Here is a 27,509-nt window from a genome sequence, read left to right as displayed (position 1 = left end):
GATGTTAATAATAAGTCCACGCTGGACGACACCTCATTTCTGTCTACTCTGTACACACTGCATGAAAACTTATGGATGTCTGTCGAGCTCAGAAGAGAAATTCCTCCTTTGCTGCACTGAGGTTTCTCCCATATTTCTTTTCCTGCTAAAGGGTGTTCTTGTGGTGATTTTGTCCTTATCTGAGGGCAAAAGGTGTTGAATGTTGTGGAGATTGGAATGACCTCTCAGACAAACCGATGGATGATTTGAGGTTATATAAATCTAACTTGCCCTCACTGTGAACTATTTCCCCAGATTCTTTGTGTTCTTTTCATGTTATGCAACTTCCTGCCTCCCATCCATGAACATTCAATTAGCTGAGATGTGTAGCTGTAAGAATAATCGTACATTGACAGATTGAGGTCTTTGTGGTGTATCTACTTAAAAGCTTAAGTTACACACTCTTATTATGAAAGCATGAAAAAGGTTAATGTTTGTATTTATCCGACATACTTTTTATTATGTTTTATGTGCAGTTATCAAAACATATCAGACGTTGAAGCAGCAGTTCGGCAAATACAGCAACAATAGGAAGCATCTTGACCCAGCAGTGAACTGCAACAAGTGTCTCATTACTCTTTGTATTGTCAGCTTTGAGGTGCACAGGTTTCCTACAGTATGAAAATACAGGCAGGTCCTTTCTTAAATGTAAGACCTATTTTCTCATAAGTCCTGTCAAATAAAAGAGAATATTGGTAGTCACTGCTGCTTTTACTTCCCAGCTCAACTCTTACTTACCTCTCTTACTTCTCTAAAGACAGTATCTTCAGTTCGCAGCTTTGAAGTGATTTGTTCTTAAGTTTCCTCCTCAGGCACTCCACACATCACTACCACTGACAGAAGTCTCCAAAATTAATGTAGAAATGAATTATTAATGTTAAACTGTTACACATATAGCCCTTTCACTGCATATCCATCTTATCAACTCTCCATGCCCTCGCGCCGCATTCACAGTGAAGGTGTCGTGAGTGTGGGAGATTTTGTACAGGATCTCTTTCCCAGAGTCAGAGATTTCTCTCAGATAGACCAGCTGTCATTCACACGTCACACACGCTCAACCTCAAAGCTCATAGGCAGGCAGCGCTCACAACAGAGAAGAAAAGTGGTACCATGGATCCTCTCAGACAGGCGTGGTAGTTTTTGAAGATTTTATAACATGAAACAGTGAGACAGCCCAATGACATGATCATCCAGAGATGTCAAGCTGACAAAAAGGCAATCTGTGGAACCCCGCAGATTCACCCCATCTTTTTTATGTTGATTTACGCAGCCAGAGCAGGGGAGACAGTAACTATTAGTAAAAATCATCAGCTTTCTTCATTATCCTGTTGATTTTGGCAACGATGACAGATTGTCAGAACTTCAAACTAGATGTTTCTATTTGTTCAGCGACAGGAATCCAGCAGAGGGGATTTAAGCAAACACTTTTATGGCCCTCTGAATGAACTTTAATTCACTCTGTTTCAATAAAGAAGAACACTTGTGATTATGCTAATTGATTCAACCAAAAAATACTAATAACCGAGAGCAGCCTGAACTGTAATTGAGATGATTTCTTTTAATTAGATGGGACACAAGTTCATTTCAAGTTCAGGCAAGTATTAATTACTTTTGTTCAAATAAGCATCAGTGCGATACCAAATGAACACTTTGCTGTTGAGCGTTGATTCGTTCAGTGTTGGGATAAAGCAAAAACAGAAACGGCCTCTTTGTGCTGTCTGCACCAACCACTGCCAGTCAGTGTTAGGCCCCCAGTGGAATTTCTAATGCAGAAACCCAGTGACCTTGGTCATGTCTTGGAGAGCTAAAAGACCTCGGCTCAACAGAAAGAGAGAGGAAGAGAGAGAAAGAGGGGGAGAGAGAGAGAGAGGCTGTTAGAAAAGAATGAGAGGGGTTGACTTCTGTAATCTCAAAGGTGTGACTGGAATCAGTTCTCAGGCATCTTTGACCTCTAGCTGGGGGATCTGGGGAACCAGGGAGCCACAAGAAATCACAAGCCGGGAGGCAGACACGTCACCTCGGTCGCACTCCACCCCTTGCTCTTGAGCTAAAAATTTCACCCATTATAAACAGTATCTAGTGCAGTTGCACTCCCTAGCTTGGGTTATTTATACATTTATACTGACTGTTTCTACAAACGCAGTCCCTGAAACCAAGAACATTCATGGCATTTTGAAGTGACATTTGTTTAGGAATGTACGTGTTTACTCACCATATAGTCTTCGCAGACTAGATTGCAGCAACGTGCTACACCTTGATTGTTCAATCTGCACAAAAACAGAAGTCTAAAAATGACAGGCTGATCCATCACATGGATGACTGAAGAGAGCAAGATAACCACCTCGTAATGTAGGATCACAAACACTTTGAAAGAAACATACATAGCAAGGTGTAATAACTCCAGGCTGCAGAAATCAGAGCAGGGAAATGAACATGTTTAGACATATGAGCGCTTTGATTTCCTACACTTTTACAACAAATCACCACAGTGACATCGTATCACACAATATGCACACACTAACCTCCCTGGAGAAGTAAGCAGTTGTGCACCGGCGCACAGCTTTGCGTGTGCAAAGTGAGATTAGTATCCCAAGTGAGACCAAAAGAAAACAGGCCGACCTGGAATCTCTGCCAAGTTAGGAGGGGAAGAAGCACAAAGAGACCTTTCAGATAATCAATCACCGGCTCTGCAAAGGTTTTTAGAAATCTGATTATTTAATCGCAAGGGTTTACGCACTGTGTCATAAGTAGAAGCATTACAGAGCCCTAAAACAAATTTCAGTTTTCAAAACTGTGACTGTGAAACTGTTGAGCTGACACCTGAAATCTCGTGAACCCAATTTTTAAATGTAGTTCTATACGACACTTCCTCAAACAAGATGATCACAACCATATGTTGAAGATGGAGAAACACAGGCTGCTCAATGCACTTTATATGAATAAACAGTGGATCTGTTGTGTGTGCTAACAGCTATCAGACAAAGACGCCCACTGGAGGGGGGGAAAGTCAGTGTCAAACTGTCAAGTCCAGAGTCCCAATCACACAATACTCCCCTCAGACGTGAACGCCTTGTCTGGAACATTCCAGAAAGTTTGCAGCCTCCCTCCCGGCCGATATGAATGAGTGCATTGACCTCTGAAATGGGACACTCTGGCTCTCATCCTTGCCACTCACCTACACTGCCCCATCCATGTACACACACACTCACACAGAACATGAATACCGGCTTCTAGCAAATGGCACTTTTGTGTGTCGCCGAAATGCCTACGGTTTGTTTGTGCAGCAGAAACCCATTTCAGTAGCATTTGACATGCACCTTAGCTACCTGTGTCTGCTTACAAAGACAACAGACACACAGCCAGCACCACTTAGCCCCCAAAGCAACACAGAAGGCCAGTGAACCTTAAGAACAATCATTTAAAGAGCTTGTTGTTGCTCTAAGCCTTGTATAAAAGTATTTGCCACGTCATCCCTGGTTGGCAAGGATATTCTGCCTCTCTGTCCCCCACTCCCGATCTGTATCTGTGGTATTTATTTGATAGCTGATACTGAGCGATAAAGAGAATGGAAAACATATGGAGAGGAAGAGTACAGAGTAGGGAGATTTGAAGAAATGTCATCACAAAACAACCATTAACATTATGAGGAATGCTGTGGCTAGAAATATACATCTCCCTTTGCCATCTCTTTCAATTTCCTTCTGTTTTTATATCCAGTAATCATTTATGTGTAGCACAGACAAATTGGCAAAAAATAAATTCATGAGTTGAGAAAGAAAATTACCACCTCCCTTTGTTTATCTTGCTGTCACTCTCTCTGTTTTTTCAGCTACATCTCAGGAAGGAAGCATCATATGGTGCTCAGCATGCTCCCTCTGCCCCTCCCAACGAGACATCAAACACAGATCTCATATCTGGGATATTGTCCAGGAAGACACTTGCGTAGATAAACGCGTACGCTCAGACACACACATACAGGCTTTAACTGCCAGCCTGCTAACAATAAGACCCCATCTGTCTCCTCAGACACTCGCCAAGAGGGCCCAATTCAAACATAATATGATCACATCAGTGGCGTCAATCATATATATATATATATATATATATATATATATTTTTTTTTTTTTTTTTTTTTTTTTTTTTTAATTTCAATCCCAAAACCGTTTCAGTCCATGCTGTGGTGAATAGAAGCATCTGTGTATGCCTCCATGCATTTATGAATGCACGCATGAGTGAAGTTACCATGATGTGACTGTGAGGGGACTGTGTTTCCAAGGCAACGGGCAGTTCGACAGGGATTTAAGTTGATGGCATGTGCCAGGACAAGTTAAAAAAAAAACAACACACTGACTTTGATGTGTACCAGTGTTTGTATATGTACGTGCACGCCCACGTACGTATGTATGTGCGTATGTGAAAGAGGGAGAAAAATTATATATTTTCTGATAAGAGCAGCTGAGAGTTGAGAGGAAACCACAAATGACTGTAGGAATCAATCAAACCAAGCCACACACAGCTGCCTTTCCTTTTTAAAACCACACACAGCAGTGAGCAGTGTTGGGTATATATCATAAGGCTGTTAACGACTGTGATTTCCCACTGTGTAAAGTGTCTTCATTTCTGTCATAAGTCCTCTGTCATGCTACTCCTTATGAAATTCAAGGCTGCAAAGAGTGATGTAGTTATTTCAACAAATCCTCCAACCTAAACCACCATATAGGTCACTTGTCTCTACCCTCTGATACAACCCATAAGGGAGTTTCCTCAGTTAGCAGGAGATATGCCACAGGTAACCTGTTGCTCTACAACAACGTCACCTGACTTTCTCCTTTGTTCCCAATATAATTACTATTACCACTTGAGGGCTTTGTCCCTTGAATTTAAACGTCATTTTGGGACATTTGCTAAAAAAGACCAATGCTGTCTCACACGATGGTGCTTAGCAACAAAACATAACTGTATATCTGCATTTTTAAGGAATGAGCGTCTTCAATCCACTTTGATTTACAGCACATGGGCAGATAATGCCACTGCCAAGTAGTCTGCAGAATGGGCGAGTGTGTGTACTGTAATGTTACACAACTGCAAAGCCTCAATGTCATGTAATATTCAGAGGTTAATTCATCTCCACCACTGCACGATAAACCTTTATAGGATTGTTTCAGTCACTTTCCCACTTTGTCCCTCTCTCTCACAAACACACTCATAGTCTCTCTCTTGTACAGTAAATGCATACTAAACGTGGCTTTGTTAGATTTCTCTTACAACCGAGAAACAGTAGAATGGAGAAAGAGAACAATCTCTTCATCCTCCGTCCACACCATCTGTGCCTCAACCTCCAATTTCTTTCTCTCTCTCCCTCGCGCACACAAACACTTTACTTCCAACCCCCACTGCTCATGTGTCCCTCCACTCCTTCACAGGCTTCGTCCACAGCTTCTCCCTCTGCCTTTGGGGACTGAGGCTAAACTCTTCAGAGATTACTGCCTTTATTAAAAAAGATCAGCGTAATCCTTCGCTTTAATTCTGTTATACCCTCTCTGTCTCTCACTGTACTCTGGCAGTGAGCTGGGATTGGCTGATGAGCCAGGGGAATAGAGATGACTGCAGCGAATGGAGACAGCTGGGTCTGGTCCGACTGCCAGTCTCCCCATCTCCCAGATTAATCAGAATGATAGAGCTTAGTAACACAGATTCTTTGTGATTATCATGTGTGTATCATATAGTCATGCTATACTGGGCGGCTAGAAACCCTTTTTATTCTACACTTGTTGTTATGCCTTTTATATAATAAGTAATAGTTTGGCTCTGTCTATTACCAGCTGATATAACACAATATATATTTACTGTACACGTAGGAAAACTTTTATTTTTGTTGTTCTAAATACCCAGTGCGCATGAATGAATCTATACTTACTCGTTTCCAGAGCTACACTACAAATCTATTAACATCTTTGTACACAGCATCTCCAAATGAGGTTGGTGAGATTGTATATTCGTCCTCATTGTCAGAAAATGAATGGTTTTGAAAAGAGCAAAACCACCAGTCACTTGTTTCTAGATAGATTATCCCTCTGTATTATAGTCCATACTCCATTGTTGTCCAAAAACTCAACAGTGAGCCACACCAAAGCACTACGTGACATGCTCCTTCATTGCGATGGTGCCAACATTCACTGCAGCTGATTTTAAGTCAACTTCATTCTGGCACAGCAATTACTGACTAGTTCCCCTTGTGAGTATTAATCTTCAGATAAAAATAATACCCAACAAATGCAAGTGTTATTCCTGTCTGAATAATCTTTGCTAAAAAAGAATTATAGTGCCCAGCTGTTTGAGGTAATGACTTAGCCTTAAAGATCTATGTCTTCAGTTGGAGGCAGGGGTAGGGAAGTTGGAAAGTACTGGGAGACAGAAAAATTTGTTGGCTTATATAGATATAGAATAACAGGCTCCAAATCCTTTAGTGGTGCATGGGTGGTGAAAGAATTAAAACGTTTGTCTAGAATTTCTTGGGGGGCTTATCTCAAACCACTGTTCAATGGTAGCTATTGTAGTAAGCAGTGATAGCTTTCAAGACTAAACCTGCACAAGTTCAAGTTTTAACAACTAAAGAATTTTAGCTGTAAATGTATATCTTTGTTTTACTCCACATCTCATTATCTCATGAATAAACTCACTAAACCTTACAGTAACCTTTGACCCCTAACATCAACAACAATGGGTCGTGTTTGCATCATCTCTCTCATTGAGTAAATCACAGTAAACATCACCAATGATTATTTAATGATGAATTAAATCCTGTCATTATAATGACACACACAATCCAGCTGTTTCACATTCCACTGCAATAACATTACAGTTTGCAAATAATGTTCTCTATCCAGTTTATGAGCAGATTTATTCCCAACATGGTAGCTACGTTTTTCCCCATCGGATCTTTATTTTTAGCTGGTGTGAGCAGAAGAGTCATGCGATGGAGGAGACCAAAATAAATGTCGTTTTCATCTTCAAGAAGTGACATGTCTCACGATTGTACACCCGTCTGTCACTGCAGGTAGGTGATGTAAATAAAAATATTGGGAATTTGCTTTTGTGTTTAATATAATGATAGTGTTTTGCTTGATGCATTGCACCAAAGTTCGAAGTATCATTGATCAAACGCAGCATCTTTTTGTATTCTCTCTCTAAATCACATTAGCACAGGCCTCTGGAGCACAAGTCTCTGATACGGTTCTCTCTCTCACCTGGGTTCACCATCTACTAGAAATCAGAGGGAGGTTAATGGGAATCAACCGCCTGCTGTTTCATTAAACCACAACTTCTCTGCCCGCCCACTTGTCCATTGCATGCTTTGACCTTCATTTGGCACACAGCTGAGTTTTTAGCCAAGCTGTCAGAAAAATATAGCCTGTCAAAAGAACATATCCTAACTTCAAGACACCCCACAGTGTTAGAAAAAACATATTCCACACGCTGTTGAACTGAAAGCTTTGGCCTCTTGACTGCACAGCTTGGTGGTATTTTTCTGAAGCGTCTGGACTCTGGTGAGAGCAATTGCAAAAAATGAGCAGCCAGTCTGCCACTCAGTCACCCTGGCATTTTACCAACAGACAGGGCTGACTTGGCAGCACTCGTTCTGTTGCCTTATGGTTTCCAAATGGGCAGACACGGCTCACCTGTGTCTGGCTCCTCCGTGACATTTAATACACTGGTGACAATTTGTTTACTCAGGCACTGATTGTGCTGTGTCCTCTCAGATGCTCTGACCACGCTGTCATTGATTGTTGTGTATCGACTTTGTTTATTCATAGTGTGAATCCATACACAGGTGTTGAACTCCTCTTCTTTCACAGTGAGGTGCAGTTCTTCCTACGGCTGTGTGTTTGCCCTTTTTTTTTTTTAAATTCCACCTCCCCTCTATGTCGCACTTCTTCTCACCCGCCTTCATTGTTCTGGCAGACAGTCTTCTCTTGTTTTATCCAGTCATCTCTTGTTCACCCATCCATTCTCTTCTCCCCAAGGGATTATTCATGCTTGGCCTGGCTGCTCACACCCAGGCTGAGAGGCACAGATCCACTAACACACCCAGCTCCATCAGGACATGCAAAGCATGCAGAAAGGACCCATAACAGAGTGATCAGAAAATGGGACTAGGAAAAAAACCCATCCTTTTTATAATCCTTTTTTCCCCCTCAGAAATAAAAAAAAAGTGAAGGCAGTAGTGTATCAGGATAAGAGTATAGTAAAATAAAATTCAATTAAATTATCCCTCAAGAAAAATTAGTTCTATCAACTTTCTCCTAAAATGAATTCAATTAATCATCTTGTTTCTCTACCTGAGAGTTCTTCTGCTTTCCGCCCTCACACTTCAGCTCACATTTAAAACCATTTCAGGTCTCAGATCTTCACCTTTATACAGAAAACACACTTCTTCAGCTCTCTTAACTACCACTGCTAATACACTATTTACTCCATCTGCATGAGGTTCCACTTTGTTCAGCGCTCACATAGTTGATTTGGAAAGGTTAGCCTGCTCTAGTTTCTGATGTCATTGTACCAAACCAGTTTATACAGAAGTTCAGTTTATTGCTTACACTTCACCTAGCATTTGAACCCCCTTTTAATGCTTGAAGTTCAAGTTCTCTTCACTTAGGCTGAAGCTTTACCTAGTACTCACTTGGCCTTGCTTCTTGAACTGAATCTTTCAGCATTTCTATTCCGACTGCCACTTCCACTTCTTTCAGCCATTGCATTTCAGCAGGCACATCAACTTTTTTCATTATTCGTATGTTTTCAAATGTTCCAAGAGTACATTTTTCAGCAGCAAAGACATATACAAATTTCTCAAATAATTTTGCCTTTTTTTTTAGTTTCCAATGTTATCAGGCAAGCATAATCAATAACTGCCAATGTTCCAATCATGTCAAGGCAACTACCTGAAATTCTCACGCTTGGGTTTGTAGTTATGTGTAATGTTGTGGAACTAAGGTCTAAAGGGCTGAGGCTCATCAGTTCTGAGTGATGTTCTGTGTGTTTGTTATTAACACTGATTGCCTCTGCTGTCCCTGAGGTGAGGATGACTTGTTGTTGCTTGACTGAACATTCGGCTTCAGACTAATCTCATCAATGCTCTGTGATGATTCAGCAGTTAGTAAGAGCTCATAGGCATGTCTCGTATATTGTTGCATAAATACAGACACACACACACACACACACACACACATCTCTATTGCACATTAGGAAAGAGCAGTGTTGCACCAAAGTTGTTTTAGATCTTATGTTCTTGGATAAAGATTGTGTTTTATTTCCACTAAATAACTTCACTTGAAGAGAAAAATAATTGCAGCCTGTGAGGAAAACAGACATTGAAAGCTTGAGTTGTACAAGTCCTGTACAGTACAGGTAATGTGTGTGTGTGTGTGTGTGTGTGTGTGTGTGTGTGTGTGTTTGTATGTGCCTTCGACGACCCTCTCTCTGTCCTTTGTTTCTCTACTTTTCCCCCCTTCGTTCCTGTTCAGCTCCACTTTACACACTTCTACCTCCCAGGGAGTCCATTGTCCCAGATATCTGCTCTCTGATCAGTAGTCCTGTCTCAACCTGCACCAGGCTGATGTATGGGGCCTGACAGCTGAGCTTTGCAGGGAGGACTCAGTTAGGAGATGAAAAGGGCAGCATGGAGACAGAGAGCTCTGGGAGCTTTCTGAGTCCCTGGGATGCGGAAAGGTAGATGTTATTTTGTCTACCTGTAAATAACAGACTCCCAGATCGTCATGCAGTCTTTCTGTCTCTATAACATTCTCCTGGCTTCGCTTCTGCATTTTGAAAGCAATGTTGATTGGAACTGGTATTTCCGTTGTCTTCTTTGTGTCAGTTATTGTTTCTCAGGTTGTGGGCTTTGCCAGAGAGATTTCTGCTATGTGGTTTGAATCAAAATTGAACAACAAGCACTCCACATGGAGGCTGAGTCACATCACACTTAATACTGATCCAGCAACCACTGTAACTATCTGTACTGCTCTGTAGCACATTAATGATGAAGGCATAAAATAAAATATCTATATATTTATTTGATTAAACTCTGGGCTGTGTGGCTGTGTAGTCGGTCAGCTAAATAATCCTGGATTTGCCAATGTGCCCCTTTAAACAAGGGTTAAAAGGTTGTCAGCTACTTTCCTCTGTTTTAATGACAGGCTATCCATTGCTCATCATTGCTACACTAGCACAACATGCCACTACCTCACCTGATATGTAAGAAACATTTTTGACATAACTTGTTTTCCTGCTGGCTGTGCTGCACATTCAAATTCAAAGTATTTTTGAAATAATGCATTGGACAGGAATATCCTATTCTCTTATGTTACATGTCATGTAAAACCACCATAGCTGTGCACAAATGTAATGATTCAAATGACAAGAGTATGGTTGTATGGTTGATTTTGGAATAGGCAAAATAAAATAAGACAAGTGAATTCTTACAGCCTATAAAATAGCAATGCTAAACTGCAGCCTTTCTTGCTATTACTCCAAAGACGCTAAATCACTGTATATACTGGTCCAAGAGGCTGAGAAATCCATGCCACCCCTTCTCTTAACACTGTGCTATAACCAAACTTAAAGGACTTTCTAACTGTATTATGTCCAGAATGCTATATTATGTACTTTCAGTGCAAATGCCTTTTTAAATTTCCCCACTTCCTCACCATTCAAAAGCCACTATGTTCTCTTAACATTTATCACTTTATGAATCTCTTTCTCCTTTTACTAACCAGTCTTTATAGCCAAAGTGAGAGAGATAGCATGAATGAGTTGTGTGTGTGTGTGCGTGTGTGTGTGTGTGTGTGTGTGTGTGTGTGTGTGTGAGTTTATACTGTTTGTGTAAGAGGCAAATCTAGAAAATCAAACTGCAGAAAATTAAAGCTCTGTTTTGAAACCCACACATGAAACATCCATCACCCTATTTGTCCTGCAGGATAATTAAGTTGTTCATGCATCATGGGTGCAATTGTTTTAAGCTGTGACAATGAACAGAGAGAGAGAGAGAGAGAGAGAGAGAGAGAGAGAGAGAGAGATGGTGGCAGAGAGAAGGGATAAACAATGAAATGAGTGTCAGATTGTTCGAGCCAGAAGAAGAGAGGGGGAGGAAAGAGAATAGTGGGAGACAGGGGGGTGATACGATGCAGAGAAAGAGAGAGAGAGAGAGAGAGAAGAGGGGAAGATTTGAGACACGAGAAGCAGTCAGATGTTTTGACACGCTACAAATCGATTAAAGGCTGAATGCCAAGCACTGAATAGTGTTACGTGGATCCAAATCTGCAGCCATTGAAGGGACAGCTGATTCTCTGTGTTGGCAGGATCAGCATCACTGTAGGAGGAAATGGCACGGTTATTGCAGTCTTAATGTATTAGCGGAGTGCTGTAAGTGTAAGTGTGTGTTCATATATAGTAAAAACATATGTGTGTGCACATGCATAAAACCTGATAAGGTCACTGAATTACACTGAATTGCAGTGATTTGAATTATATGTGATGTAAATGTCTGTTTGTGTCTATGTGTGCTGGAGAAAATGCACTGACCCGTCCACAATCTAGAAGTTTACTCAAACCTCCAGTTTAATGGCAAATCACACTAATCCTCTTTTGTTGAACATAACAGGGTGATTACACATGAAAGTGTTTGAAGTATGAAGCCCATACTTCAGGTTGCAGGTTGTGCCTGCAACCAAAAAGCTGATCTGGGGGGCAGAGGCGTAAGTGGAGACAGAAAGGAAAAAGGGCATGGAAACATGGGAGTGAATTCCAACACAAGGTTGTTTTCCTAAACAGACCTGATGTCACTATAGTTCCTTTTACAGACTGTTCACCAGATGTGCCCACAGCATCAAACAAACCCAAGCACGATCTTGTTAGCTAAGCCAAAAATGATCTGTGCATAACTGTGGAAAATGTGAGAGTAAACTGTATAGCTCATAAACACTGATGAAGGTAGGAGCGTCCTGGGCAGGGAGGTGCTCTATAGTGAAATCACTCAGGATGATTTATACTGCAGCTGCTAATGAACATTTGGCTGTCATGTTTGACCCCAGAAATGATTGTGCAACCAACAAATGCATCATTGCAGCTCTGCCTCTCATTTTCTCTCTGTGTCGCACTCCATCTCAAGCCTCTCCTTTAATCATAAGCAGACACATTCCTGCAGAAATGAAACAGGCTGTAAGGCCGAGCTGTGCCAGGTCTCAGGAATGCACAGCAGCACTTCACCAGGCTCTGCTGCACCGAGCTGCCACAGCCGGCTGATGAAGTCTTATTTTTCAACTGTCAAACACAGCTGGACTTTTTTTTTTTTTTTCTGTACCCTGCAGCGCAGGATGCATAAGAATAAATAGCAGCCACCATTTTACTAAAATAAGAATGGAAATTAACTTTAGCGGTTTATTTGTCACTAACACACAGGTGAGAAAAAATCCTCAACTGAGCACATTGTGACCTAGTTCCATCAGCGGCTGTGCACAAGTGGGTTATAATACCTGAAAGAATAAGGCTCCCTTTGTTGTTGTCCTTGTACTGGATTTCTTTTCAGTGGCCTACTTTGATGTTAGTTAATTGTCAGTTTCTGTGTTCTTTTCATTGTTAATGATCGTGTGTGTGTGTGTGTATGTGTGTGTGTGTGTTCCACTGCAGGCTCCTCGGTGGCACATAGACCTGGAGCCGTGGGCCAGTGAGAGTCATTCTCTGGAGGAAGAAGCTAAAAGGTTCCTCGGATACATCACGAGACCACAAGTGAGTCATAATCATATGAATTCTCCCAGGCTCTTCCTGTATATTTATTAAAATATTTTTGTTTAGTTGTTAGGGACCATGCACAATATCAAAAATAAATGTTGTAACTGGGAGTGGCTGAATACGGTGTACAGTGTATATACATAATCACTAACAAATTTGAGGTACTTTTAGCATTTCCATTTCATGCTACCTCACAATCTGCGCTTATTTATTTTGATGAGTCAGGTACATTTTGTTAACAATAACATGTTCTTTTACTTGTAATAGAGTATAAGTATGAGTATAGGGTCTGGATACCGTCCCTACCACTGGTCATTTGATGTATGCAATTTGGCAGGTCACAATTAAACCATACACACAATGACATATGACATTAAAACAAACATAACAGCATACGCATAACATCATGCACAGCTGACTTCCTAAATGCAGTGCATTGAAGGGTTACAGTACGATCTGATAGGTAAGATTTGAGAGCAGACACGAAGATGCAACAATATTGTGAAAATGTGCAACGGAAAACAGAATTGTTGGCACAATATGTTCCTGTGACTCCATGTGAAGAGAATCTGAACATGTCTTCACAGGGCGCAGAAAGTTTTTTCTCTGCCTACAGGCCTCTGGTTGCTCACTTTTTACTTCATTCCCCTGCTGATGTTCGGCCCATCAGGAAACACAACATCGTAAATCTGCATTTGACTTTTACTGATTGAAGCTATAAACTGATGCATAAATATGGAGAGAAATAATTGGAGTAGCTGTTGCTATTGAAGGCCAGGAAGAGCATTATTCTGACAGGTCTTTTTTAAGTATATCAGGAGCGAGCCTGTATCTGTCAGCCCATGACTGAGATACATTGGCGCTTCTTTCTCATTCGGCTCAGCCAAACAGTATTTGTCTTGCTCGAGAGCACACACACAATTCATTATTCTATTGATTACTATACAGATGGAATTCACAGCCCCTCTTTTCATACTTAATCAATGAGATGTTGTGGTTCGTTTGTTGGTCTATGTCACTATTAAATTACTGCAAATCGATTAAAATGTTCAGCTACATAATTTGAAAATTATTGAGAGATTGATTAAGCCTGGGATTCTGTGCCCTATTGTGAAGGTATTGCAAAGGCACAGTTTCATTTTCACTGTCCTAAACATAGACGGACATTTTTTTCGGATTACATGTGCTCTGGTTTTTATTGTAATGAAATTGGCTTGGGGATAAATCAGTAACTTATCTTTTTCCCTCACACAGCAGAGCCAGAACACAGAGTATTTCACTCCAAATGACTAAGCACTCGTTCTGTATCTTTCACAAAGCAGACATCCAGCTCATAATGAATTAGCCCCGGGATATGTGTGTGTGCGTGTGGTGTGTGTGTGTGTGTGTGTGTGTGTGTGTACACACATATATGCAGCCACTTGTGTGTATTTGTGTGTGTGTGAAAGGAAGGGACAAGGACAAGAACTGAGCGAGAGAGATTGTCTGAGCGTGTGTGTAAGTGTGTGTTTGTGGGAAGCTGTTGAAGGGAACTGTCCGTCATAGACAGTGACAGGCGAGGGTGGAAGGAGTTGGTGGGGGCATAGCAGCATCCTCAGCTGTAATGCTGACTGACACAGTGCCTGGTGGAGCCGCTACTCAGAGTGATGGCTTGCGACACAACTGTCCAATCAATAGCAGTCTGTGTATCTTATATGCACCAGCACACACACAGATAGGAGGAAGTTCTTCTATAGAAGCATTTTTAACAGTGGCTGAATACTGTAGATAATTTTCTCTGATTAGCCTGACAACAATAAGTAATTACCGTTCATTCATTATAATGGATTGTTAATGAAAAAAATTCTTTTGGGTCGTGTTTTGCAGCTCAGTATTCAGTGTTGCAGCAGTCGACAGCTCAACACCAACAGTAAGTCTGCAGATGTGATGTGGCAAAATCACTCAGAGTGATTCTGCATTTCATTGCACAGTGTACACTGTGCGCTGATGAATGCTTTCAGCTGGAACACTAACAATGACGGGCATAATGGAGCGTGTTCCTAATTCATTTAAATGCATTAATGCGCCACCCACGTGTACAACACGGTTCCTGTGCTCTTTACAACAAAGAGACATCAGGTGACTTTTATTCCCCGTCAATCTGCGTCACTGCACTTGACTCAGTCGGTCACCTCCTGCCTGACCCGTTACTGAAAGCTCTGATTAGACGGAGGCAAGGAAACAGTGCCTGGGAGATTCTTTTGAAGTTGTGAAAATATAACTCACATGGCCTGAGACTGTAAACATGAACAGTTTCAAATGGCAAAAACGTCAATTTGAAGTGAGCAATGGATATGATTTTATAAGAGGCTGGGATCCAGCACTCACCGTTCCCTGACACCAGAATATTTTTGGAAAGCAGGAATAATTTCTCTATTCTTCATTGTTTTCATTTCACATTGACATAGCTGTAACGCACGCACATTCACACACTCTATCTTGTTTACACTTGAATGGCGTACAGTAGAGCCACACACAGGTTTATGCTGCATATCATTCTGTCTGAGCCAATATTGTTCCTTCCTCAGCAAACTGAATCTCTGCAGCAGACGGAGCCTATAGACAGCAGACATCAAACATTTGAGCTGCAGCTCCAGTGCCAAAGCTTAGCTAGTAAAACTGCGGATGGCAACACAAAATCAACATGTAAACACACGTTAACTGCATGTATGTACACAGTGTGTGCAGGCGCATGCTTTATATAAACATACAGGGTCTTACATCATCACTAAACATGCTGTATGGATTTTTCAGCATATAAAACACATAACAAAGCAATACCTCCATTTCCCTGGGCTTTCACTCTGCTGTTGATAGTGAGAAACTTGGCAACACTGCTGATGCATCAGCTCCAGCTGCGCATCATGATGAATAGTGTGCGCGCTGTAGTTCAACACTCAGGCCCAAACCAAACTCACACCAGTGCAGGGTCAACTTCAGTAGCAGTTTCCATGGATTATAGGATTTATGTTACAATATCTAGACAAAGAAAGATGATCATAACATCATCACAATGCTTCAGCCAAGCTGCCACTCTTCACTTTTAAATGCTGGCGTGATTGTTTAAACTCCTCAGCATACAAATGTAGCAGTTAGACTAATACTTTTGGAGACAATAACAAGAAAACTCATTCTTCTATTTCCCAGTATTGTGCCTGTTTGGTTTAGTTTGTAGATTATTATATTCACAGTGCAGGGCTTCATTCTGAGCGAGGGAACATAACAGAACTTTGGCAAAAAGTTTTGCTCCTTATTATTTGAAAAATGTTACAATCTGTGCATGTTTTTATGTGTCCAGGTGTTGTGTTCGCCATTGGCTAGTGAAGAAGCTGCTCCAGAGGGGTCCCAGGGGTCCACTGGTGCCTGGGCTGTGTGCCTGGACCCTAAGTTCAGCCTGACCCAAAGGATGCAAAGCAAACACTGCAGGATCTACTCTTTTGGGTGCGTATAGTTACACACAGCCTTTAGACTTGTGCAGAGTCTGAACAAGTGATGGGATTGAGTCAGTGAGTTAGCTGCAGATGCCACACAGCATCTGGTTCTGTGACAGGCTGTGATGTATCTACTCTCAGTTGCTGCTGCTGTCACTTCACCCATGACAATTTAGATTTTTTTTTTTTTCTTGGCCACATAGGGAGAGAAATTCAGGTTTTCTTTGACTGTTTCATCAAAAATGCCTACTGACTATTTTCCACACTCAACTCAAAGACTTATTGAACATACTACATACATACACATACATACTGAACAACAATTATATTTATTCAGGATCTGTTTTTCTCTGACAGAGTGGAGATATTCAGCTGACTCTATTGGGCCAGGTAGCAGTTTGGTTTCTTTGTTCTTTGTATTCATATTCTGGACAATTCTTTCTAAACTGTTGTGTAACACTGTAATGAGTGTAAAGATAATCCCCTCTTGGCCTTAACTGTACCCCACCTGGAACGTCACATCCACTCCACCTCTGCTTCCTCTCCCCGAGTGGCAAGTAATCTTGAATCAAATCAGCCAGGCCACCGAGGTATTTGACCTTCTTAAGATTGGAGAGTCAATCACTCCCAGTTGGCTTTGTGTGGTGGATCAGCTCGGTCCACTCCTGCCCCGCTGGGTCTCCGCTGAGCGGAGGTGCTGCAAAGGTCTGAAGGGATTTAGCTGCAGTAGAGAGGGGGCTTATTAATTTGACTGTTGAGAGACAGCACAGGTGTGCTGGCATCAAGGCAGGAAGGGCTGCAGGAGGAGGAGGAGGGTGGGGGGGGTGGGGGGGCGGCTACTGCTGTTTCTGGCTTTCTGCCTCTCTATGGAGAAGGGGTCAAGGGTCAAATGGAGAGACTGGAGGAAAGCAGTTCTGATTTCCTCTGGCTGACTGATGGAAAGTCACTCATGCAGACAAGCCACATGGACACGCAGCAAAAATAAAAGGAATGTTATTATGATTTATGCAAACATTTTAACACTTGACCTGAATATCAACTTGGGAAAATGTGACTCACAGCTCTGACTTTTTTTTCCATGTCAATGAAAGCTGCATTACCATTTTTCCTCCTATCTAACTGATCCCATAAGACCTCTGGAGAAGAATTCAATTTATGCAAAGTCGCCCCTCAACTCTGCCTGATGCAGTTAACAGTGAGCCAGCCTTAAAAATTAAATCCTCTGAAAAACAGAAACTTTACGAGCAACAAAAGAAAGAGCAAAGTGTAACAGTTAATCAAGTCAAAGTTCCACTCTTCTAGATACGCCGAGTGATTCTCTCCTCCCTCTGGCCTCTATTTGACCTACATTCATGCTAGACACACACACACACACACACACACACACACACACACACACACATATAGACTTCTTGGCCATACAGTTGAATCTATGCCAGATATTCTGAGGATCCTATTCTCAGGAGGGTTCTGCTTTGTTGCACAAGAGACTTACAAAATCCTCAGGTCCAGCTCACTGCTGCTCATAAGACCGGCTTTAATAGAAATGTCAAATACTATTAAGTGTGCACATGTGTACACTGTTGAATCCAGTACAGTACTGCGTATGTACACCTGTGTGCGTGGTTTCGTGTGTTTTTGCGCGCACGTGTACGGTCGATGCGTCTCATTTGCATGCTGTTCAACGAGCCGTGGACGGATGTGCCTGGGCAGGATCAGCAGCTGTCCTCTGATTGGTCTGTCTCATGGTGGTGGGGGTGGTGTAGTAGGGGGTGAGGGTTGCAGGATGTTTTTCCACATGAAAGTCCAATTATCTACCCCCCCCCCCCCCCCTTTCCCGAACTTCCAGCCCTCATCCTCCTCCGTCTTCCTCCTCTTATGGTTTCAGTCTGTCTTTTTTTGATCATGATTATTATTTTCTCCTCATTCACTGGAGCATATGAGCAATATGAGTGTGTTTCGGATGAGTCATCCACTGCTATAAAAAAAAAGGCCATATTCTGGCCAGTCAAAGCAGGCTTGTGCCTGTGCTCATCTGCTGTACTTAAGCATGTGTGATGCTCTCACCACAGCAGCAGTGGGAATATTCACAGTACAGCTAGTGGCAAAACTAGCTCTTGTCACTGCCCCTTCGCCCTCTGTGAGTAAAGGGTCACTTATTAACAATTATATTTTTCTGAATGTTTGCTAAGCTTCTGTTCAGTGACTGATAACATTATCATCCTTAGTGTTGTCCTCAGTGTTAGAATTTCCTTCTTTTCTGATTTTATTTTGACCTTGGTAAACGAGTAAATGCAAAAATAAGTGGAACAAGTTCAGCTGCTCAATGAGTATGATTTAGAAACAGTAATTTAAGAAGTTTAAATGAACTGCACATATAGGAATACCTAATGCCTTCTCAGTGAAGACAGAAAACTGAGTTATTCCTTAAGACAAGGAGGAGAGATTTATTTGTATTCCATAAACGCAACCTTTTTAGCTATAACAAAAGTATAGTTGTAGCTGAGTCTTGTAGCATTTATTTCTTTCAGCGACTAAGTGTAGATGAGGTGATTTATGGCTGGCTTGTCTGTTTGACTGAGAGTGAAGCTGCACCATTTCATTTTTATCTTAGCATACCTCATTCTGCGTCCTTGAAGTTGCACAAAAGATATTGTAAGTGATGTTTTAGTAAGAACATCTAAACTGTACATATCCCCTGTGAAAAAGGTATATTGTGAATGCAGGCTCATTGAAACATCTTACTGAGACACTTAATGCAAGTGAGCTACAATTAATGTCATCTATTCCCCTGTTTCCACAGGTAAAAGGTCTGTTATGAAAGAGTCTGTAGGGGCAAATTGTGGCCACTCTTCTTTGTTATGAATTAAAGTAAATTGAAGTAAAAAACTAGATTCCCCAAACTAATCACTCTCTAATTTTTTTTGCAACAAGAGACTTGGTAGTCTCCTCAGTTCTCTAGCAGTAGTACCATTCAGCCTTATCTTGAATTTTCCCAACAAGTGCTGAAAAGAGTTCCTGGAGTTTGAAAGAGGTCCTCTGCTGACTACTTTCCTTGCAGACAGCAGGCAATGTAGCGGTTGTTCAAATTTAGAGCACTTATATAGGCTAAAGCGCAGCAAGGGAATTAAACATACCTGCACTTCATCACTCACTGATCATGCAATGCTAATGTGACGCAAAGTGTGATAAGGGACAGGGAATAGGAGCATAGTAGAGGGAGAGAAAGAAATATTTTGACAGCACCATGGTATTTGAAACAAAGGGGAATAAAAATAAGAGAGGACGTAGTGGCAAATACTGTATATACGGGTAAAAAAAAAAAAAGAAAGGAATCTGGACGGGAAACAGGCTGCCTGTCAGCAAATAGCTTCCCAGCCCACCCAACGTTTGTTGAGCAGTCTCGCTTCCAAGGTTCACAACATCCAGACAGCCTGTTTACATAATAGTTCAGAGCAGGGACAGGCGGATTTGAGGATCTGTTTATCAGCCTTACAATCTACTGCATGTTGGTGACCCATCACACACACATGCACATATGTTCACATCTGGTTGCCATGACATCTATTCAACAGGGATTCTCTTCATAACCCTTATAACCCACATGTTTGAAGGTAAAGATTTTCCTTTACCACGCTCACACCTACATATCCATTCATCCACAGTGTTACCGCTCCTGCACTCCGCAGTCTCATGAGAAAGGATCTTACAGCAAGTAGAGACCCTCCTGTATCAGCATTGTCATCCAGAAGAGCTTCTAATGCACCGTGACTCCCCTTTGTCTGCCCCCCCCATGAGTAATCCCTGATCCCTGTCATCTGAAGTGTCACTGTTGTGATTCCCAGCCAAAAAGCACCTCACCACAGAATGAGAAACTCTCAATGAAATATTTAGTACAGTAAAAAGAGACGTCTAGTTGCATCTCAATCTCTCCCATGTACGTATCTCTCATCTCCCTGCTAGTGGGATGCATTCAGGGACCCGGTGCCTCATCTGTCAAAGACGTGCACTGTGAAATGTACTCCCTCTGCCGCAATTACAGAATACAGCCGCAGCACAAACAAGACACAGGGGAACTCTGAGACACCGACTGTGAGAGAAAGAAAAGGAGAAAATTGCAGAATTACAGGAGGGAGGGGCAGGATAAAGGGAGAATAGTGAGAAAGAGAGGGAGAAGCATGAAAGAGACGGAGATAAAGGGGAATGTGTCTGTCTATTTTCATTTACACACATCAGATCTCAAAATAGAGACGCAGGCCACTAGAAAGAGGAAAGGTAGAGGAGGAAGACAAAAGAAAGAAACATTAAAAAAAAAAAAAGGAACAGAAACAAGATGTATCTCCCAGCCAAAAGCTTCTGTTCTCTTTGTTTTTTGGATTATTGATTTTTTTTTGGCTTTTAAGTGAAAAGGTCATGCCCAGACTGCACAGGGACTGTACCATGTTTGATATGTAGCTTGTCTGTAACATTTTATTCCTAGAATTCACTCTACTGCATTTGACATTTGTTACAACTGCAGCTGATGTTGTTTCATGTCACAAAGAAGACCTTTGGGTCTTTGATCGAATGTTCTCTCTTGGTGTTAAAATGCACGGCAGTTTTAAAAGTTTTAGCCCATGAAGCAGGATGGGAGCCCCATTCATATTCAGTACAATGCAGAAGATCTCATGTGTGGATGTATCAGGTTATAGAGCTACATTCATGCATCCATAGGGCTGGGTATTGTTTGAAACATGTGGTCATGCAATAGTTGATTTTCTGTACCAGTACCAAACTTTGATTTCCTACCAACTAGCTCACAGTCTATGGATGGCAATGTCAGTCTGTCTAAATATATTATAATAATAATCTAAGCAAAGCAGCAAAGATTGGATGTAACCGTTGACAGAATAAGTCAACAAAAATACTTATTTGGACAAACAGTCAATGCCAGGTTTCAGTATCTAATGGTTTTCAACACTCTATAATAAATGCATATTTTGGCTTGTACTTATAAAGTATAGAAGTTTAATACCCAACCTTATCTCTGACACTCAACCTGATGATCTTGTCTGTGATGATGATCTGTGTGGGCTGCAGGTTGGGGGTGGATGACCAGTCCCTGGAGCATTTCCTTGCCAAGTCAGGGTGTGAGGTCCACTGCTTCAACCCCAGCTTGAAGCAGCCTCACCTGCAGCAGGCTGAAATGTGGCTCCACCGGCTCTCTGTAGACTGGAGGGATCCGAACCCTGCCATCGTTGCCCAGCATCAGTATGCCAACACAAAGAAACTGGGCACCATCCTGAACGACTTTGGACACAGACAGGTAAGAGATAATATGCTGAATCTATGAATAAATCATAGATTCTGTCATAAATGTAAAACCACCTGGAACTGTATGAAAGTGTTTTTTTTTTTTCTACTGTCAGCTTCACTCATAAGCTACATGCAAACACAAGCCCCTTCCTGTGCATCCCAGCACAGCACAGCTCATCATGATTCGTACCTCTCAGACGCCAGGTGAACAAACTCCCATATATAATGTTGTTTTTCCTGCTTCAAATATTATCATGCTGAATGCTCTTCAAAGCCCCCCAGGGTTTGTGGTCCAGCTCATCAGATAGGGATCTGCATATAAAATGAATCATATGCACATACACCAAGCCCACCGATTGCCTGCATAGTAATAAACAGTTATAGATTCAGTGAACATACCTGTTTAGGAACAGGCTGAATGATAATTCAAGGTCAGAGAAGCCAGGCTTCTCTTACATAGTAATTAAATCACAGCTGAAGAGGCAGTTGAGCTCTGGTCTCTTTTTATCTCCCCCTCATGAGAAGGAAATTTAGCTTCATTGGTAACAGATACATGTAGATTAATGACAGAGCATTCGAAGTTTGATAAATGTCGTAGGGCATTAAAGCCCCCATGTGCCCATGAGTAGTTTTTCTAAGTGATTATCCTACAGATTATTCTTATGTTTTTCATTAGACAAAAAGAAAAAATGTTTTGTGTAAGCTCTGTTGTTGGGTGCAAACATTGAGATAGTTCTGCACCACAATCTGAAACAGTGTCTTTTTTTTCAGTCAGCTGAGGGGCTGCTTGCTGATCTTAATCCCTCTGTTTTTATTCTGGATGACAAATTAGCCATATATATGAACTTATTATACACATTTATGTGAACAAATAATGTATGCTTATGTATATGTAAGTAAAGCTGGGCTTGTACACAATGCTGTTTTATAGATGACAGTACTCACCTGCTTTAAATGCAGAGCCACACACGCATCCTTTAATGGCGTGTTAATGTGAGTATACAGTGTGGCAGAGGAGAGCAGCAGCAGCAGCGGAGCAGTTTCTTCTCAAAGGCTCTTGCCCAGCCTCTGTGACAGGAAAAGCCGCAGTCAAGAAACAGAGTAATCGGAAAGGTCGAAATATGCAATAATGCGGCACGTCTTATCTGTGTTGGTTAAAATAACAACACCGATGACTCATTGACTGAGCGGGGCTCTGTGGTGACCAGCTGAGACAGCAGACACTGTCACCACAGGGACAAATGTCACGAGCAGGAAGTCACATCTCATTTATTGAAAGGGACTGCATATTGGACCATTGATTATGTCAGTAAATGGACAGTGGAACAGTATCGGCACTGTTCAGCCGTACTTCCACACTGAATCAAATGAGGTACTGCCATATTATAAGCAGTAGAAAAACCCTTGGTCTGTGTCCTAAGTTGTTTGAAGTGAATGGATGAGTGTGGTTTTTTTTCATAGTCCAGGAACTGTCTGGAAAAACTGTCTGGAAAAATCACACAGGTGAATATGAGGATGGCTCTTATTGTGTGCCTCTGTTAAGATACCTTTGGGAGACCGTGCCTTGATGCCAGCGCAGTTGTTGAAGAGCTTCCAACAGCACAGACACAGCAAACCTCTCAGAAGTGTAATTAAATATCTTTAATTGTGATCAGGTCTCGAGGGGCAGGCTGACTAATTAAAACACATAAAACATAATAAAGGTTAGGTAAGCCGTGACATTTGGATCTCTGGTGCACAAGCAAAAGCAGTCGAACTACTCCGATAAGACCGGCCATTTAGAACAAAGGGAAAACATAAATAAAAGTCTTGCTGATAGCTCGGATTTGCCCACCGTCAAATAAACACTCAATAAACCAAAGTTCCATTTAAAGTTTTTTTCTCAAATCAGCAAACTTGTTTGTTTACAAAGACAACTTCTCATCAAAAGCGTCTCTAAATTAAAATTTGTCCCAATGTGCTGCCTAATCCTGAAAACTGCTTCACAGAAATAATTACCAAGTGCATTTTGATCACACTCTGCGTGAGTCACTGGGAGGGGAGGAAATATTCGCCTATTGGTTGTAAAAGAAAAATCTGTTAGCAATCTCACATGAATTTTTCAGCAGTGGAGGGAAGGGATTTTTCTGTGGAGTGCAGTGCTCTATTCTATAGAGGCCAAACAGAGAGGCTGATCAGCTCTGTTATTGTAGAGTGGGGTTTGGTTTGTGATTGTTTTTGAAGTTATCGCGAGTTCTTACAGAATCTGAATTAGACAGTTACAGTTTTCATCCGTGAAACCTGCTGAAAAAACAGTTTTGGGAAATGGCTGTTATTTGTTTTGTTGCAAAGTGTTAGACGATAAGATCAATTCCACTCTCACGTCTGTATGGTAAAAAATAAAAAATAAAAAAATAGCCAAAGCCAGCAGCTGGTTAACTTAGCTTAGCATAAAGATGGAAACGGGGGAAACAGCTAACCTGGCACTGGGCAAAAGCTTACCAATACCTTCAATCTTGTGTGTTTAATGTGTGCAACAACCAAAGCGTTGCAGGAGGTTCTGAGCCCAGCTAGGTTGTCAAGAGGTCACTGCACCAGGACAAGAAAAAGTCTGGTACATAGCCCACCGCAGAACTACAAGTGGTTATTTCTACATGTCAGTTTTTGCCGCTGGTAGACATATTTGATGACTTTTGGGGGGAGTCGGTCTTGCTGTGTCCTTTTTTCCATTCTTTATGCTAATCTAAGATAACTGGCAACTGGCTCAAGATGTTGCTATTCCTTTAAAATGAGTGCAGTAGACAGAAAAAAATAATCTAAATGAAATCAATATTTCCTGTGACCTCCCATTGCCTTTAAAACAGCACCATTTCTCCTCGGTACACATTCACAGTTTTTGCAGGTACTTACCAGGTTGGTTGCTCCAGGCCTTTTGGAGAACTTGCCTCTGTCTCAATGTCTTTTATCCCTTCATGTAATCCCTGACTGACTCCATGACGTTGAGATCAGGGCTCTGTGAGGGCCAGACCATCTGTTGCAGCGCTCCATGTTGCTCTGGTCTCTGAGGACGGTTCTTTATGACCGGGGCTGTATGTTTGGGGTTGTTGTCATGCTGCAGAAGGAATCAGGGAGCCTGCATGATGGATAACAATCATCAGGCAAACATCTAAAATGCCTAAAACTTTTGTATAGTGCTATATTTCACCCAAATTACTTTTGTTTTCGTGAAATATATGATAACTTTGCCGTCCACCCACAAGCAAACTGTTAGCATACCTTAATTTCTTTCAGCATAGTTAAGGATCACTTCACGTGGCTAACTCTGCACGGCAGTGTAGCAAAAGTCATCTTTCCAAAGCCCCAACACCATATGGACTTTGCTGAGACCAGACAGGAGTCTTGCCAGGGCTTGTAACTCCTCCTGCAGAGACAGTTGATATTGGCAGCATTGAATCAGGGACCACTGAGACAGAAAGGCAATTTAGATCAAGTACACTGAAAAAAAAATGAACAGATTTCACATCATCTTGACAGATTGAAGCTGCATGAGCTGCTTACTCCTGACAAATGCACACAGACACAGTGTGAAGCACACATATTCACAGACAGACGCACTCTCAAGTAAATACATCACCTCCCGTTGACACCACATCATTTTCCATTATGATGTTTCCTTCCAATTAAAGAACATATCTCTACTTGTGGGAGTTTGGGGGCCCATGGGGAAGGACACGGGACAGAATTTGGACTTGTTCTCCACAGATAAGAGTTTTCTCAGAGTTTCTGAGAATTGCTCAGTTCCACTAATGAGGCCTGGGAATTCTGTACCACCACCAAAGGCATCAATTGGAGAGGAATTTCATGGCCACTTTAATATCTGTGCTGTCATGGAGCCAGATGATGTACTCAGTTGAGTTGTAGAATATTTTCCACCAAAAACACAGAACTGTGAATTTCCTTTAGCTACTATCTCAAAGGATTAATGAAATAATCCTTGACAATACCCTGGGCCTCTTTCTGATAAATCCTGTAATCTGAATCTCTCCTCAGGTCTTATCGCTACTAATTTAGCAGCTACAGGATGTACTAGTTGAGAAAATGCATTGCTGAGAGTAGATGGAATAAAAGCGCTGTCACCAATGAGCCTTTTAAACACATAAAGGTCAGACAATGGACATCTTTGGCAACGCAGTAGAGTCAAGACTAATCCCAAGATCCTGAGGATGTGCATTAAACTTTGGGCATGCATGAGTCTCCTTACATGAATATAACCCAAGGGTGCGATTAACATTCATCTTCTGAAGCATTTCCTCTCTGCTCCAACACAGCAAGCCCCATCAGGGTGCTCTCTCACTCAATCCATCATCAACATCACTAAAGCAAGAACAAAGGCCAAGCTTCTCTTACTCCTTTTCATCTTTTAATAGCTTTTGCTGTCAATAATTCCACACAGTTTAGAGTCCCTCCAGTGCGATAACAGAACTCATTTATTACCTGAAGAAGAAAAAAACATGACATCTAAAGTGATTTTTTTTTTCCTGTTATAGGTGGATGTACTAAAGGCGGATATGGAGAGCGCAGAGTGGAAGATTTTGGAGAACTTGGTTCTGGAAGGAGTTCTGGACTCAGTGGGTCAGTTGCTGTTGGAGCTTCATCTGCACTGGGCCGGTTTTGAGGTGGCCGGTGATGACCCGTCCGTGGTGAGGTACTGGTTCAGCCTACTCAAGGAGCTGGAACGCGCCAACTTCCGCCTCTTCCATGTCCACAGCGACCCAGCCAAACCGCACCTCTTCCTGCATAAGAATGTCCTCAATGCCAGCAGCGCTTACACCTTGAGCTGGGTGAACACAGAGTGGAAGCCTTGAAGGATGCCAGACTGATAGAAGTCAAATAGGTGTAGCCAAAAACAGAACTTGACTGGAGGGGCCTCTGAATTGAAATGCGCAAGTTTTCGTAACATGGAATTTGTCAGTGTGAGCACATATTCTTGTTACAGCACGCCTCTTCTCCAACAGACCGTTCTTATCTGGCTTGACCTTTTTGTAAAGCTAAAATCCCTGCTCCTACTTATCCTCAAGCTCTCCCCCTCCTGGCCTGTAATGACCTCAGTCGTGTAGAGGGGCAGAGTAATTGCCTCCAGAGGCTTTCTGTGTTCTACCTCATAGTGGCTGTGTTGTTGGCTGCAGGTCAGCCTCTGAGTCACGCTCACCCATGTCATCATGGTCCTGTCTGGACTGGGCTCACGGCCAGACGGTCCTGCCTCATATCAGACAACCTAGTCTACACAGACCCAGAGACTGCAGCCCTCAAAATAGTGCATGAATTTAAGGAAATGGATACGCGATGTCAAAGGGGAGAGGTAGATCAAAAGAGATGGGATCTGCTTCGGAGGCGGAAGATGATAACTGTCTGGATGAATAGACGCTTCTCTGCAGTTGAACCTTGTTTGACCGTCTAGTACACATATTGTGATAAAAACTGCACTGTAATATCTCTAGACTTGTCCACAGTGTGTTTGTTGGATATTTGAATGAGGATGTGTGGGTGAGAATGAGCAAAAAAAGACAAAAAGAAACAATGAGAAAGAGAACTCATTATTATTATTTTTGCATATTGCAGTTCCCTGGGTTATAATAGAAAACAACCATTCAGATCCACACAAAGAATCATTTTGTGTAACTGTCAGTTCTTTCCGTCCTCCTCCTTCCTTTTTCGTCTGTTTCGTCTTTGAGTGTTCAATTGGCCTTACTTCATTATCTGTCATGCACCGGAAATTCATCAACAACTTTCATCTCCAAATATAGCACTAGGCAAGAAACATTCAAAAATGATCAAACTTATGTAATTTCCCAAATCTTGTGATGCAGTTTAATAAAGCAAGGAAACAAAGAATTGTCTGGGTTTTCTCTTCATGATTTTGTGTTGAATGATCAATGGTAGAAA

At 41.8% G+C, this 27,509-nt stretch overlaps 1 protein-coding gene across 1 annotated transcript in view; it reads left to right on the top strand.

Annotated features, from left to right (window-relative positions):
- The window catches only part of mettl24 (methyltransferase like 24), a 31,789-nt gene extending 4,334 nt beyond the window's left edge, over positions 1-27,455 (top strand). The window contains exons 2-5 of the mRNA XM_071479299.1: positions 12,721-12,819; positions 16,160-16,302; positions 21,372-21,597; positions 26,114-27,455. Coding sequence (XP_071335400.1) covers positions 12,721-12,819; positions 16,160-16,302; positions 21,372-21,597; positions 26,114-26,431 — 786 coding nt within the window. The 3' untranslated portion in view covers positions 26,432-27,455. The remainder of the gene's footprint in view (positions 1-12,720; positions 12,820-16,159; positions 16,303-21,371; positions 21,598-26,113) is intronic.
- Positions 27,456-27,509: the final 54 nt, after the last annotated feature.

Source organism: Trachinotus anak, unplaced genomic scaffold (genome assembly GCF_046630095.1).
Source record: "Trachinotus anak isolate AG129_WGS33_773 ecotype Australia unplaced genomic scaffold, CSIRO_AGI_Tana_v1 ptg000005l, whole genome shotgun sequence".
Classification (NCBI taxonomy): domain Eukaryota; kingdom Metazoa; phylum Chordata; class Actinopteri; order Carangiformes; family Carangidae; genus Trachinotus; species Trachinotus anak.
The sequence above is the reverse complement of the archived record's forward strand: the minus strand, read 5'-3'. Positions and strand labels throughout refer to the sequence as shown.